General features: G+C 32.9%; 3 protein-coding genes across 3 annotated transcripts; all 3 read left to right on the top strand.

Annotated features, from left to right (window-relative positions):
• Nucleotides 1-754: 754 nt before the first annotated feature.
• LOC122595766 (endo-1,3;1,4-beta-D-glucanase-like) lies at nucleotides 755-3,790 on the top strand. The gene is made up of 7 exons (XM_043768202.1): nucleotides 755-1,042; nucleotides 1,574-1,595; nucleotides 1,979-2,096; nucleotides 2,315-2,405; nucleotides 2,778-2,867; nucleotides 3,194-3,294; nucleotides 3,466-3,790. Exons 1-7 carry the CDS (start codon nucleotides 895-897, stop codon nucleotides 3,601-3,603), a joined length of 708 nt encoding a protein of 235 aa, XP_043624137.1. The 5' UTR covers nucleotides 755-894; the 3' UTR covers nucleotides 3,604-3,790.
• A 2,012-nt stretch (nucleotides 3,791-5,802) lies between these two features.
• Nucleotides 5,803-10,533, top strand: LOC122595335 (endo-1,3;1,4-beta-D-glucanase-like). The gene is made up of 8 exons (XM_043767677.1): nucleotides 5,803-6,084; nucleotides 7,425-7,553; nucleotides 7,870-7,891; nucleotides 8,297-8,414; nucleotides 8,593-8,683; nucleotides 9,074-9,166; nucleotides 9,504-9,601; nucleotides 10,182-10,533. The coding sequence occupies exons 1-8, from the start codon at nucleotides 5,979-5,981 to the stop codon at nucleotides 10,347-10,349; spliced, it is 825 nt and encodes a 274-aa protein (XP_043623612.1). The 5' UTR covers nucleotides 5,803-5,978; the 3' UTR covers nucleotides 10,350-10,533.
• An 84-nt stretch (nucleotides 10,534-10,617) lies between these two features.
• Nucleotides 10,618-14,790, top strand: LOC122595336 (endo-1,3;1,4-beta-D-glucanase-like). Its single transcript, XM_043767678.1, has 8 exons — nucleotides 10,618-11,364; nucleotides 11,624-11,865; nucleotides 12,224-12,245; nucleotides 12,527-12,644; nucleotides 12,904-12,994; nucleotides 13,356-13,448; nucleotides 13,778-13,878; nucleotides 14,414-14,790. The coding sequence occupies exons 2-8, from the start codon at nucleotides 11,718-11,720 to the stop codon at nucleotides 14,570-14,572; spliced, it is 732 nt and encodes a 243-aa protein (XP_043623613.1). The 5' UTR covers nucleotides 10,618-11,364; nucleotides 11,624-11,717; the 3' UTR covers nucleotides 14,573-14,790.
• The last annotated feature ends 1,452 nt before the right edge of the window (nucleotides 14,791-16,242 follow it).

Here is a 16,242-nt window from a genome sequence, read left to right as displayed (position 1 = left end):
TTTCGGTCTTGGAGAGCCACCAAAGTAGGGGGATCCATTATGGCATGCCAAAATAAGACTATCTCTAATGTAGGTGTCTTTTGTTGTCCTTAGTTATTTATGAATATCCTTTGTCATTAAAGTTTGACTAACTTTTTTTGATGCATGCCTTTATGCTATCCACAATACTAATTTTTTTTGGTGTATATAGATGTAAAGATATATAAGGATATTTGTATGGTTGGAGGTAAAACTAAAAGAATTTAAGGATGTGTAATGATTTTAAAAATTTGTAAGGATAGAGATAACCTAAAATATTACACTTTTTAAGAGACCATACGACCCATTTAACTAGTTATTCACAAGTGTACTTTCTAGCTGGTGAGTTAATGCCATTATGATGTTGGTCGAGAAAAAGTTGAATCTCTTTGTTTTGAATGGCTCCTAAGATCATATTTTGACCAAAGTGGCTCGGCTAGTGTATATGTATATATAATGTGATTTTAATTAAATCATAGGATAGAAATATAATAATTTTTTTTTAAAGACAAACTAATCTACTCCTAGTATAGTCCTATATTGTAGTTATGTTTCGCGTGAAACTCAAAAGTTTCAAAAACTCCTCCAAAAATCCATTTATACAAATGTGGTGAATTTCCTAGATAGTAATTAATTTTTATCAACATTAAAATGAATATAATCAAAATATAATTGAATGATGGATTTGGATATTTAATAAAATTTAAGGTTAGAATGTACTCGTAGTAGGATGTAAACATGACACGCTAAAAAATCCAAATTCAAAAAAGGTAGTAGACACTAGACAGTAGTAGTAGTGTGTCCCATATATATTCCCACCCAATCATTCGAGGAGTTGACCAAAATCCAGTTCCAGTTGCTACTGTATTATTGAAAATGTCTGGCCCACAGTGCTGTGAAAACCCTCCGGCAGCCTCTTCCTGCGGTGAATCTGGCGAGGTTTTGCAGATAGCATCTCTTAATACTTATGTCACAGGCAACTCTGATCTGAAAAGTGCTGTTGTTCTTGTTTCAGATGTTTTTGGTAATCAACTCCTTTCGCTATAGATATAGATTCCACACATATATATTTTTTGATGCTAGTTTGTGAATCTTGAAAAATTTAATGTATTGTTATTGCACATATCATACTTAAAAGGGTTTTTTTTTTTTATAACTTTTAATATTTGCTGCTGTATATATTATGACCTTTCATATGGTAATTAGTAACTTTCTGATTGTCGTAAGTTTGTAACGTTATTTGCTAAGACTTGGATACAGCTGCCACCTTGCCAACCGACATCATTTTAACCGGTTTATAAGAGGTCAATAGTAAGAGTTTAAACTTAAATTTTGGTAATCATGGTGTCCGACCTTTAGCCTTTGAAATAGAATGAGGTCTGACCTTTGGCCGGCTAAGACTTCCCCGCCGCACAAACTTGAACTAAATAAAAGCTCTTCCAAACGTGGCCAAACGAGACTACAAGAGCTGCATTTACTAAAGTTAGAATATTTTATATGATTGTTGTCAAAATGATCATGTTTTAATTGATTTGTGTTTCGTATTTCTGTGCAGGTTATGGGGCGCCAAAGTTAAGGTATATTTCATACCAAGAACAAAAAAAAACTTTACTTTTGACAGTGTTCTGAAATAAGAAATGTGTTTTGATCGTTTAAATCTTTGTTAGAAATGTTAAACCCGATGTTGTATCAACAATAACCCTGCACCTTTTAGATTGTTGACAATGGTTTTAGTTCCGTTTTCTAAAGTTAGATAATTCTATCTAAAACTGCATAAAAGGAATTCTGGGTATTGACTTCCAAAGGTCAAAGTTTATTTCTGATTCTGGAATGGGTGGACTTATTAGAGGGAAATGATTTGTGCAGCCAGCAAGACCCGTGATGTAATCTGCAGGGATCCTATCTCTCTTAATAAACATCAAGACTGTGATATAGTGTTCAAATTATCCCATTGTTGCAGGAAACTTGCAGACAAAGTTGCATCTGCTGGATATTATGTTGTTGTACCCGATCTCTTGCATGGTGACCCCTTGACTCCTGAAAGTAACATACAGGAATGGCTAAGTAATCATGCACCGGTTAGTTATCTTTCTTATTCGCATCTTGTTATCAATTAAATTTATCATCTCATCAATACGTGAATGAGGAGGCGAGTTCGACTTTTTAAGGTCGAGTTTTATTTACTTCAAAAGCTATCAATACCTTTCCTATAAATACATGATATATACTTCGAAGTTAAAAGAAAATACTAGGAATAGTAATCATTATAACTCTTTACTACTTTTCCGTCCTTTAGGAGCAAGCAGTTGGACATGTGAAGCCGCTTATCCATGCTCTCAAAGAAAAGGGTATATCCAAAGTTGGGGCTGCAGGTTTTTGCTGGGGTGGTAAGAATCCTTCGGAACAACTCTATTAGATTATAACTTCGAATTTCAACCCATTTAGTTATGAATGGGTTGATCAGATTAACTTTGTGTCTAACAGCTCTAACGGATAAAGTATAAAAAGTTTTTCCAAAAGCTTGAAAGTTGCTCAAAGTGTATTTATAATGCATAAAACCTCCTAACATATTTAATCTAGAAGATTAGACTATTACGGATTGTAATTGCAGACTAGACTGCTACTGATTGTAATTTCTATAAAATAAGAATGTGGACAACAATGACCTAACCTGCCCGGCCCAACCATTTTGCCACCTTTACTATTACAGTACTTCAATTCTAGTTGGATGACTCGATTGTACGAAATGACTTCAACAGCCAAGGTCGTTGTAGAGCTAGCAAAGGATGCTGATGTACAAGTTGCTGCACTTTTGCATCCTTCACTTGTCACTTTAGAAGATATCAAGGGTATGCTTCATTTTCTTTAAAGGGGTACATGTTGGACTTCTTAAGACTAACCTAGTATGTATTCAACAACATAGTCGCACGGTTTTTTTCTGTCAGAAATTCAGAATTATTTCATTTGTTCAATCATCTGTTGTAATCCCTGTATACCAGGGAAGATATCCCATCAGTTTTTGGATAATCCGAATGGAATAAATCTGGTTTGAACCTAAGAGTTATTTACTTGACTTTCAGAATTACAATGTGGCCGGTCTTTCTTTGTTTTTTTTTTATGTTCAGAAATATGACATCAGACCTTTCTGAACAGTTTTTGTGTTTGATGATCCTAGGTGTTAAAGTTCCTATTGGGATACTAGGTGCTGAGATCGATCAACGATCTCCACCAGAATTAATCAAAGAATTTGAGGCTGCTCTAGTAGCCAAATCCGAGGTAATTTCTTTTAGGCTTGCTACTGTGAAGTGTATGTTTTGTCTTCAACCTTGAACTTTATCATCCAATTTTCTTAAGAACTTCTAATCAAGGCACACAGGATCTAATCATAAATTACTACCTCTCATTTCCATGTCTAACTTTAAATATGTCTGGTTAATGGGTATGCAGGTTGATTGCTTTGTGAAGATATATCCTGGTGTAACACATGGTTGGACCGTGCGATATAACGATGAAGATGCAGCTGTGGTGAAATTAGCAAAAGAGGCTCATCAGGATCTTGTGGACTGGTTTCGCAAGTGTATTTAAACATACCATTAAAGCCTGTAAAAACCGAACCATGTACTAAAAGAGAGATGAAAAGGTTTGAAAAGGTCCATCACAATCTAAATAAAGTGTGTTGAAGATGTCATTTCACATCTTAAACTCCTTGTAATTGTACTTGTCTCCGTAGACAAGCTTTCATGTAATGGAGTATGTTTTTGCTATTGCTATATGATTATTAATGCAATAATAGGATAAAATGTGAGCCCTTAATTGAATGACATACCAACATTCTACTATATTTTTGTTCCTTATTATTAACTAGGAAAGGGGGCTTAAGTAGTATATTCATGAGTTGTTACTTTTTTTCGTTTTTTTTGGGGTATAAAGGTATTTCACACCTATTCATGCATTATATATACCCAGCATATAAGTTTTGGTGTCCTACAACGACCAAGCATAAACACGCAATAGCCAATGCCCTATCTAGACATCATTACTTCATACCCTTTGTGGTATGCCAAAATCTATATCTGGATCTATATCTATACTTTCTATTTTTATACTTTTATATCTATATCTATGCTTATATATAAAGAAAACTACTCTCTCTTTAAATAATTAAGAATTTGAAATGACCATATTATCCATCTTTTTTATTCACTAGTCTAAACATCTTCACCTATATATCTATAATACTCTTAACGAAATAACGTGAACATATATTTTCAAACCCTTAAATAATCATATTAATTAATCCCTCTTACATTTATTAATTTACATTCACCACCACGCTACCACCACCGTCACTGTTGCATATCGCCGCCACCACTGCTGCTGTTGGCACACATTCGTCGTTACCACCATCGCCGCCACATCGTGTGAGCATCCGTCTAAGATAAATAGATGTTTATAAAAAGAAATAAATATGACCTTGTTTTTGTAACGTCCAATATATCATTCAATACTAACCACTTGGTCTTAGATTAAGTGGTCACCCATGACCCTCTTTAGGGTTCTAGAGGAGAGGATGTTGGCTGGAAGACCAGGGATCGAATCTCAATTCCCAATGCTAGCATAATGTTCGCTTGGATGTTACTGCTAAGGTTCGAGCTGCTAATAAACTAACACGTCGTTAAAAAAAAAAATAATCCACTACTAAAAAACAGCAAGCCAATACACCGCGAGTATTTTCTCATCTTTTCCATTTCTAGAGAATTTGGCATTTGGAACTCCCAAAAGTGCCCCGCCAAAACCCTTTTTACATATAACACAATCCTAGAAAAACAAATTAGATAAAATCAAGATTTGTTTTAAATATATATATATATATAGTGATAGGAGAGCCATCCAATAAGAACAAGATTAAAATAAGAACATGTAAGAACCAATATGAAACTTCCAAATCATCAATCATTAAAAAGGGTAATACAGACAATTGAAAAATATAATTAATTTATAATTTTTTACCAATCAGTTTTAGATTATATAAAGTTAACTGCCTTTTTAAATTTTATAAATCAGTGTATGTATATGCGTATTAATATATATATATATATATATATGTGTGTGTGTGCGTGTGTTTAAAACAAATAAGTAATTGTGTATGGGTTTTTCTCATTAATACATTGGATGTAAGCAGTCTACCAGAGGGATGCAAAAATAAACTTTGTTGCAGAGCAATTCTCAAACTTACGAAAATGACTTTTATATTGGATGCACATCTCCTTTATAAAATGGATGCACAACTTCAATTCACTATAATATGGATGCGATACTCCTTTATGAATTGGATGCACAACTTCAATCCGCTATTATAAAATGGATGCATAACTCCTTTATAAAGTGGATGCACATGATATATATATATATATATAGTTATTTTAAGAAATTTTTTTTGCGAAAACCTTTGAAAACTTTTCAAATCAAGCATAACCAATGATTATTTTTTACATGAAAATTGTGACAACCGTAGGGCGGTCATTATATTTATAAAAAAAAAAAAAAAAAGTTGAATCGTATCAAATCGGTTTGAAGATGTCTTTGTCTACTGGAAGTCACATTTTTGACACCAACAAAATCCGGAAAGCAGTTGAATAATATGAAATCCGCCATTAAAAGAAAGTCAAATCAATAATAGCATAATCGGTGGGGCTTGGCGGCTACATTTTATTTTATTTTCTTTGAAAACTTGCTTGCAACGAGTATATATAATAATAATAATAATATCAGTAGCATCTTCAATTTCATCCTGCTTCCCTCCATTGATTCTCCTTCTTTCTCTATATATATATCTAATTATTAATATACTAATATCTATCTAGCTATCTCACACACAACAAAAATCACGCCATCAAATTCGCCGATACACATATCTTAAGTAATTGGACTCTCTGTCTGTTTAAAACAACAACACCTCCATGAACCTCCTCGCAAATCTTGTATGTATAATTATATTATTATGTTCGGTACTAATTATCATACCATCATCATCGGTCCACGCCGCCTACGATGATCGCAAAGTCGGTAAGTACTACTACTACTTCAATTAATTAGAAATTAAACCATAACTAAATAGATTTTTTGAAATTTTTATGTGTGTGTGTGTACATCTTTCTATATATACGTACGTCTCACTCACCCGGTCTTCATATAATAATTATTTTGTTTCCAAGTACTATTATTTTGTCAAGGTAGGTATGGAAATAAATATATTATTGTGCATTTGTGCAAAGGGTCTTTTTTATGAACGAGCTGCTAATTTTGAAAAGCAAAAATGATTTTTAAAAGAACAACTTTGAACTTGTTCCTCAACGTCATGTCACTGCTTACGTAATCTATCACAATTAAATATATGAAATAATGCATAAAGGATATGTAGTTATGTACGCATCTAAAAAGGTACATAAATTTATGAAACGTGCACCATTGTGACAGGAGACCACGACCACGTACAAAGTTAATCCTAGTCAGCAATTGTGTAGAATTATTAATTATTTGGCACTTTTTAGATAAAATTATGAAAAGTGCACAACTGATTTAGGGGCATTTTTTAAGTCTACTGATCTACTCTATAACTTATGGGAATTGGAAAGTGATATTGCTACGACAAATTTTAGCCATTTACAACAAATCCTGCGTAATACAATTGTACACTGCGTAATATAGTTTGTACTTTTGTTGTAGATGACTAAATTTTGTTGTATAAATATCACTCCCCATAACTTATGGAAAATTTATACCGCTATGAACAATTTCAAAGTTAATGGTGTTGTAATATTTTACTCAAAAACCTTTTCAAAATTGGGAAACCCGATATTTGTAATACCAGCTTTTACGAAATCATGCAAGACCGGCAACCCAATGCCAGCCTTGCAATGCCGGGTTTCCCATTTTTGCAAAATTTTTTGAGTAAAATACTAAAAACACCATTGACTTTGAAATTGTTCTTAGTTGTACAAATTTTTCATAACTTATCTTTGCATCAATAACCACACCACCACTACCCAGTGGCAAAGCCAGGATTTTTGTTCTGGGGTCGCCGAACAGTTTTTATGATACTAATAAGTGTTAAATTTAACTACAAAGTTCAATTACATTAGTTTGGGGTCGCCAATTACCTTAAAACTGAATAAATACTTAGATATAGTACTAGAAATATAGACCCTTGACCACCACATAGCTCCTCCACTGCCACTACCTCTGTCACCGTGGTAAAGTGAGTAGTGAAGATATTTAAAAAAATAAGAGATTATTAGATGTAAATTAATTCATTAAAGATAAAAGAATTTCAAAGGGTACAGTTTTATATACTAGTACCTTGTGGTTTGCTTTGATATATATTTAGTTGACATATACATATGCAGACTGCAGCAAAAACCCTCCAGCTGGGGATGAACAAGGCAAAGTTCACCAGATTGCATCTCTCTGTGCTTATTTCTCTGGCAAACCTCATTCCAAAAAACCTGCTGTTATTCTTCTTTCTGATGTTTGGGGTACGTTATCAAGTTTCCTTTTTCTAATTCCTATACCTCATTCCAGCAGTCTTTTTTTTTTCCATCTTACTTGGTTAGTTGTTACGACGAGTATATATGAAGCCTGTTCATTTTACTAGTAATTTTTGGTTATATATAAATATCAAAATTTTCAAGAATAACATTCTGGCAGCGCTTGCGGCAGCCAAAGGTTGAGGTTAACTTTTGGTGGTGTACGAGAGGGTGACGTGAGGGTTGAGTTATATGATAGTATACGTAGTTCGTATCATTGTTATCAGCTTGCTCTAAATTGTTTTCTTATTATTTATTTTTGCAGGTTATGGAGTTCCAAAATTGAGGTATTCTTTCATATTTTGGGAAAATTTAAATGCATTATGATATGGAGTACAGTAAATTCTGACATGTAACTGTTAGATTGTCTACAATATTGTTATATCATATATTAAAAGGGTAAATGATTTGTGCTGCAATGCAGTTGAAATGTTGAACAGCCTAAAACGGCACATGGGTTTAGACATTTAAATTATAGGATCATAGGATAGTGGATCACGGTTTTACCTTATGCGGTACATAAGATTCACGGATCATATCCCGTAATTCGAGTTATATTAGTTTGTTGTATTTTTTTGAGGATTACGCATCTTGAGTTTGTTAAGGTCATAGTTTATCTTTAGCATTCTAAGTTAGATGGAGTTGTTTAATTCGTAGAATGTAACTTTTTGGTGTTTCGATAAAAATTACAGGAAATTTGCGGATAAAGTTGCATCTGCAGGAAACTTTGTAGTCGTTCCTGATTTGTTTTTTGGTGATCCCACGACCAATACCACTCAAAAAGAAGTTTGGCTAGCAAAACATAGACCGGTTGGTTATAGTTCATATGCAAATCTTGTTATTATGTTAACTAGATTATTTTATTACAGATCAAACATCCCTGACCTTAAAAAGATGCTATAAAATTAGACTATTATAAACTTTGCTTTGATACTAATATGTAATAACAAATACCATCTCTACTTTTTCTTCTTTTTCCTCTCTGTAGGAGGAAGCAGTTAAATATGTGAAGCCGCTTATTCAGGCTCTCAAAGAGAAAGGCGTACATAAAATTGGAGCTGCGGGATTCTGTTGGGGTGGTAAGACTACCTTCTGAACAAATCCATTACTCAAAGATGGCAAGTTCAACCTATTCAGTATCAATGGATCGATTTGGCTGTAAGCTTTAACTGGTCAAACACGTGAAGTTAACTGTTAGATGTACATGAATGATCCGAAAGTCTCCCAAAGTATATTTATAATGCATAAAACCTCCTAAATCAAATTATATAAAAGATTAGATTGTTAAGGGAATAATATAACTTTATAAGCATGTTTGATGACCAATAAAATTTAAGTTCTATAACGTTGGACAAAAAGTTAACTGGTCAACATAACTGGACCAACTTCAACCCAGCCATTTTACCATCTTTTCTAGTATTATGTCAGTTCCAGATCGCTGACTCAGTTGCATCACATGTCTGGAATAGGCAAGGTCGTTGTAGAGCTAGCAAAGGAGGCTGATATAATACCAGTTGCTGCACTCTTGCATCCTTCGTATACAACTATAGATGATATCAAGGGTATGTTCGTTTCTGACTAATCTATACGTTTGTAAAATTTCCTCCGCAAAGTATTCCTAACTATAAGATCGAGACAATTGGAAAAATTAACACATGAGATTAGAACTCGGCAGAAAGAAATAGCAGATTGAATATGTCAAATTTATGTGGAATTAGAAAGATGTTTAAGGGGTTGTTCAAAAAAAAAGAAAGATGTTTAAGTGGAAAACTTAGGAAGAAGAAGCATTTCTCCTTTCAAATTGCAATTTAGGCTTTCTTTATTTTTCTTTTCTAATATTCAGACTTCTCGCACATATCGAGCAACTTTGACTTTTTTCTGATTATATGATTATTTTAGGAGTTAAGGTACCTATGGCGTTACTGGTTGGTGAGCGCGACAATGGTACCCCACCAGAATATGTCAAAGAGAGTACGGCTGCTCTAAAAGCCAACCAGGTAATTTCAGCTAGGTTTTTGTCTTAATTTCACCTTGAGCTTCACTTAATTACTTTCCAATATATATTCATATGACCTCGTAATAAAGGTACACAGACTCTATGCTTCCTATATATGTCATAATTTCGAATAATTATGGACCATCATACGTCATGGCATAGACTAATGCAAACTGTCTGACCCCTTGGATGTCAATTATCTTTTGTTGCTTGTGTCTATATTTATTTAAGGTGGCAAAGTGGATGGGTCAAGTGGGCTAGATCCGGGTAATGATTGTTTGGATGGTTTGGGTTGGAATATTTCTGTCTAAAGCTGAATTTTATTTATTTGTTATGATTCGTTATACCTAACTTGTGGAATACAACTATTTAAGCAGGTTCTATACTTCTATGCATAATACTATAGAATAACACTTTATGCAACTTTACCCGCTTTGACTTTGACTTAGAATCGTTTAACTCATTTCTTTTCACACTAATTTTTTTGACTCATTGGAGATGAAAAAGACAACCGCATTCAATTCATTCATAAGTAAATGGGTTAAAGCCTTTTATTACATCGATTGTTTGTGGGTATGCAGGTTGATTATTTTGTGAAGGTATATCCTGGGATGCCGCATGGTTGGACCATTAGATATAAAGATGACATTCCAGCTCAGAAGAAGTATTCAGAAGAAGCTTGTCAGGATCTTGTGGATTGGTTTGGTAAACATCTTAAAAAAATCCATTCAGCCAAAAGATTTGTATGACACAAAAGAGATGGAGATTTCTGAGAAGCTTTGTCATAAATAAAGTGTGATTTAAGTTGTTTAGCCACACCTGATTTAAAAGATATTACATGTTTTATTTCCAATAAAAATGCAAGATTGCATGAATTTGTAAACTTATTTAAATTTATTAAACCTGCAATTACAATCTTAACTCTTTAAGCCACTATGTTTTTGTTTAACTTCTGAAGTTTTGCTACATTCTATGATTTCAGAATACATAGCAACTTCAAATTAGTTTTATGTCAAACTAGCATATTTCATGTAATTCAAAGAGACGAATATTTATGTATTCAGCTTCATAAGTTCATTTCTTGTTTGTAGATTCTTAGTACCATCTGTTTAGTAATTTGTTGTAACCATAAACCATATTATTTTGCAGAGCTATTCATCTTTCAAACAATGTGTTGTGGGCTTTCTTTGTATCTGTTCCTTTCTAAGTTCAAACTTTTTTGGATCAGGAATTTCTTAGCAATTTTAGGTTTTGTTAGATTGAGGGCTTACAAAATTGCAATGATGCTTCTAGGGGTTAACTGGTTAAGGTTCCAGTGGCAGTAGTGCAGTACTAGGGACAAAATATCTCCACCGGAAGTTATTAAACAGTTTGAGGCCTGCATTGCAAGCCAAACCTGTGGTCATCTGAAGTTGCTGATTAAGTTTTTATTTCACACATATAGTCCATAATGTGTAATAACAAGAAGTAGAAGTAGTTTACCCGTTCTAAAAAAATGTAGAAGCAGTTTATGTGTATAACTTTACATAATCTGGTTTATAGGTATGCTGTATGCAGGTTGATTACTTCCTGAAGGTATATCCTGGTGTAACGCATGGTTGAACCATTCAATATATAGATGAACATACAGTTGCAGTGAAAATGTGCAGAAGAGGCTCATCAGGATCTTGTGGATTAGTTTGGAAAGTGTCTTCAGACACCATTCAGCCTTGTAAAATCAGGATCATGAAACAAAAGAGAGATGGAGTCCATTCAACTAATGAGGTGTGTTTGAAGATTGGTGTTATATCGTTTTAAAGGCTTGGTGTAATGTGATGAATCTTAAACACTTTATAAAACATTTGCAATGTAGAGAAATTTGTAATGTGATGAAGTGTGTTTTAAGAACATATATATGGACATAGGACAGGATGGGTGATATAAATTTTTTTAAGACCAATATGGGACAGTGTAATTTTCATGTTTTAAAACTGCAGGTATTCTTCACGTGCCTTAAATACATCCATTTATTTATTTTTGATAGGGATTGGCGCCTTTAATACAGTAGTGAGTAATGATCAACTTTTAAATCCAACCTACCCTCCTCCAATCCACCTGTTCCCATTTCAGTTTTCAAAATGTCTGGTCCAGAATGCTGTAAAAATCCTCCGGTAGTCTCATCCGGTGACCAATGCGGCCAAGTTGAGCAGATTGCCTCTCTTAGTTCTTATGTTTCCGGCAACTCTGATTTGAAAACAGCTGTTATTCTTGTATCGGATGTTTATGGTAATCAAGTTTTCAGTTTTCTAAATTACATTGCGAAATTAGCATCTGGGGTGTTCATATTAATGTCATAATTTTGTGAAATGTGGATTTATTTCAATACATTTTTTTTAAATGTCATTGAAACTTACTTATTAAAAGAATGAAGGCAATTAATCTTAGTTGCTAGTTACAAATTTCATTTCTTCGTATAAATATCAAAAGATTTTCTATTATATATCAAAGTTCTATAAAAAATCATGGTGCAGTGTTAGAAAATTTGTTGTTACACTTATAACGCTTGGAGGGCACGGTATAAATAGGTTGTATGCTTGTTGTCTCATCGGCGTCTCAAAAACTTTTTTTTATCATTTTTTTTCAGGCTATGGAGCTCCAAAATTGAGGTATTCATTGTGTATTTTTAAACTTTATGTATCTATTATTAATTCTCCTTAAGAAAATATATATGTGGCGGTGAAAAGAGAATTTTAGCATGCAAATTTTAGAATTTTACAATAGCTGCTGTTGCATTTATAGAAATTATATCAGTTTCTTGAAATCTTATAGTAGCAATTAAGCATATTGAGTTTGAAGAATTCACATATTATCTTTACTTCTGGATTGGGTGGACTTATTTAATCTAGAATAACTTTTTTTTTTTTTGGTGTCTTATTTAACATCGCAGGAAATTTGCAGATAAAGTTGCATCTGCAGGATACTATGTAGTTGTTCCTGATTTATTGCATGGTGATCCCGCGACTTCTGAAACTAATTTACAAGATTGGGTAGTAAATCATAGACCGGTTAGTTATGGGTTTTTTTTCTTCATATCTCTTTATGACGTTATCTGTTTAATATTCATTATGGCTCAAATGGTCTTAACTTCAAAAACATGCTGAAGTTTTATGAAATGAGCGATGCCTCATGCCTGCTTTGAATTTAAAAGAAATGCAATGAACTAATAATTGCTATAACTTTTTAGATTCTTTTTAAACTCTGATTGGATACATATACCGAAAATTAAGAATCATATCTATTTCTTCTTCTTTCTTCTTTTTATAGGAGCAAACCGTAGAATATGTGAAGCCGGTTATTCAGGCTCTTAAGAAGAAGGGTATGTCTAAGATTGGCGCTGCAGGATTCTGTTGGGGTGGTAAGACTACTTTCCGGGCATATCTATTACACAAATGTTTAAATTTCAACCCATTTAGGTATGAATGGGTTGATTTGGTTATAATCTAAAACTGGTCAAATGGGCGAAGTTAACATGTTAAATTTTAGATGTACATGGAATGACCTATGTATAAAACCTCCTAAATCACATTGTTCAAAAGATTAGATGATTACTAAAATAATAATTATTTAAGCATAGTCGACCACCAATAAAATTGAAGTTCTATAATGTTGGACAAAAAGCAGGTCAAGACAAACTGGACCCAACCCAACCATTTTCTCACCTTTTTTATTATTTCAGTTCCAGTTGGCTGACTCAATTGTATGATTGTCTGTAATAGCTAAGGCTGTTGTAGAGCTAGCAAAGGAGGCTGATATAATACAAGTTTCTGCACTCTTGCATCCTTCATTCGTCACCTTAGATGACATCAAGGGTATGTTTTTTTTCCTCCAATTAAAAAGCGATATAGCCTCCTAAAACTTCCTGAAAAAAAAAATCCTTCTAACTACAAAATCAAGACACTTGTTAATAGCGATACATGAGATTTGGAGAAAGGTATAGTGGGTTACACATGTTACATTTATGTGATAATTAGTTGGAATTTTGGGAGAAAATTTTAGGAACAAGAATCAGACCTCCTTTAAAAATGGCAATGTAGGCTTCTTCGTTTTCTTTGGTCTTCTTTTTCTAGTGTTCAGACTTGTCGCATAATACATTCTGAGCAACTTTCACTTTTTTGTCTTTTAAATATAATGGTTTCAGGGGTTAAGGTATCTATCGCAATACTAGGTGGTGAGCTCGATATATATTCTCCACCAGCATTAATCAATGAATTTGAGGCTGCTCTAGATGCCAAGCCCGAGGTAATATCATCTAGCAAATGCAAATTAAATGTTTGCCTTTCACCCTAAGCTGTACTTTCCAATGTTCATAATGTAATAATATCTAGTATGTAAGGACCATTATGTATAGACTAATGTGGATTCTCCAACCCCTCAGATGTCAAGATTTTTTGTTAATTGTTGACTTTTTATTAAAGGTGGCATAATGGATGGGTCAAGGGGACCGAGTAATGGGTCAAAATGGGAAAATCTCTACACATGGAACGGGTTGGAATATTTTTATCTAAAGTTTATGTTTTTAATTATCTGTTCTTATTGTGTCAATCAACTTACGAGTTTCAATAAATTATTTTGATAAAAGTTAAGTTTACTGAATAAAATGCTCTAAGCGGATTCTGTACATTAAGAAACACTCTGGGCAACTCTACTCCTTTGACTTGGAATCATTTAACTCATTACAGATAAAACATAATAACCACAATCAACTTATCCGTATGTAAATGGGTCAAAACTGCTATGTCTTTTTTTTATATTGAGAGTTTACATTGGTATGCAGGTTGACCACTTTGTGAAGATATATCCTGGGATGTCACATGGTTGGGCAATTCGATATAATGATGATGATGCAGCGGAGGTGAAGTGTGCAGAAGAAGCCTGTCAAGATGTTGTGGATTGGTTTAGTAGATATCTCAAAAGAAACCATTCAGCCCTGTAATACCATATCCATATGATACAAGAGAGATGAGAAGCCTCGTTATATATAGCTAAATAAAGTGTGATTGAAGATGTTAAGCCACATCTAGAGCACCTTATTTGTTAGGATTTCGTAAGATATTACATGTATTCTCTCCAATAAATAAGCAAGATTGCATAAAATCTGTGCTTTACTCTGAGGTTTTATATATTAACATTAAAGGATGAAGATTGTGCCTCTTTGCTTCTGTTTAACTCCTAAGATCTAATCTAAGATTTTATGATAAATGGCAGATCCAAATTAGTTTTGGTAAAATAGAGTAGTACACATGTTAACAAAATCCGATAATATAAAGACTAAAGAGGTTCTTCATGTTTAGGTTAGAACGAGTTTTAGACTCACTTATTGGCATCAATCTTTCTGCTACAGTGCTACTAAACCAAGATTCTTACGTTGTTGCTCAATGTGATTAGATGTGCATGGCATGACTTGGTATCCTTATGAGTATGTGACCGTTTCTAATTAACAATTGAACCGTTTGATTTTAAAAATACTTTGAAACAAATTATTCTGATAATTTTTTATTCAAACTGAAAATTCACGCTTAAACACACTTGTGTTAGGAGAAAATTTTTCATATTCTTGATAAATGATCACCTCCCATGGCTTACAATGCTAAAAAAAAAAAAGCAAAATTCCAACGAGCCTATAGATATAAGTGAGCCTTAAGTTAGACCAACATAAAATTTCATAAAAACCAAAAAACATGTATAAAAATGCTAAAAACTCATAGAAAAAAGTGCTTTTTGGGCCAGAGGCGTTGGTAGAAATGTGCTCATCATTTTAACGGTTGTTTTAAATGGTCATACACTGAAAACGGATCACCATAGCTCAATTTATACCCATTTTCAATGAAGCCCCATATATAACTTTATCATGTCCCACCAAATGCATAAGATTTGTTCATCTACATTTGGACTCGCATCACATTTTTCCTTCAATATGTCTTAAAAAGCATGGTGGAGGACAAAAGTATTCTAGTTTTAGATGACATCAAGTTAAAATAGAAAATTTGGTAAGTGACACTATTTTTTTGTTTTACATACAACGATGTTAACCTAATTTTTGTTTATTAATTTACCAAAACTATTCATCAAGAGAGGTGACACTCGTACCATTATTTTTGATTGATGTACCACAATTTATAAATTTTACAGCTGACTATACAAACCAATATTGCACAAATATGATACATCTATCAATACAAATGGTACTAATATCATTTCTAATTCATTAAATACTTGTACAATAATCATATATTCATATAAGAATGACTCCCAAAAATAAAAAACTATATGCATAGAAAAATAGAAAATATAAATTGGTTGATTAGGTGCTCTACTAGCATGAATTATTAAAGGTGTAGTATAGTATCTTGAACTTGGTTAACAAGGTCTTCTACTATCATAGACTAACTAATAAATCTTTTAAAAGTTTATATAAACTTATTAACTAATATATGATGTTAAAATATATTTGACTAACCATAAGTAACTAAAGACATTAAAAATATATGTTATCTTTAACATGATTAACATTTTAAAGCATCGATTTTAAAGAATATACTTAAAAATTATACTATAAATAAACATTAAAGTTATATTACTATTTAAATTTCTAAAATTTTAAAA

Source organism: Erigeron canadensis, chromosome 4, assembly GCF_010389155.1.
Source record: "Erigeron canadensis isolate Cc75 chromosome 4, C_canadensis_v1, whole genome shotgun sequence".
Classification (NCBI taxonomy): Eukaryota; Viridiplantae; Streptophyta; class Magnoliopsida; order Asterales; family Asteraceae; genus Erigeron; species Erigeron canadensis.
Note: the sequence above shows the minus strand (reverse complement) of the source record. Positions and strands in the feature narration are given on the sequence as shown.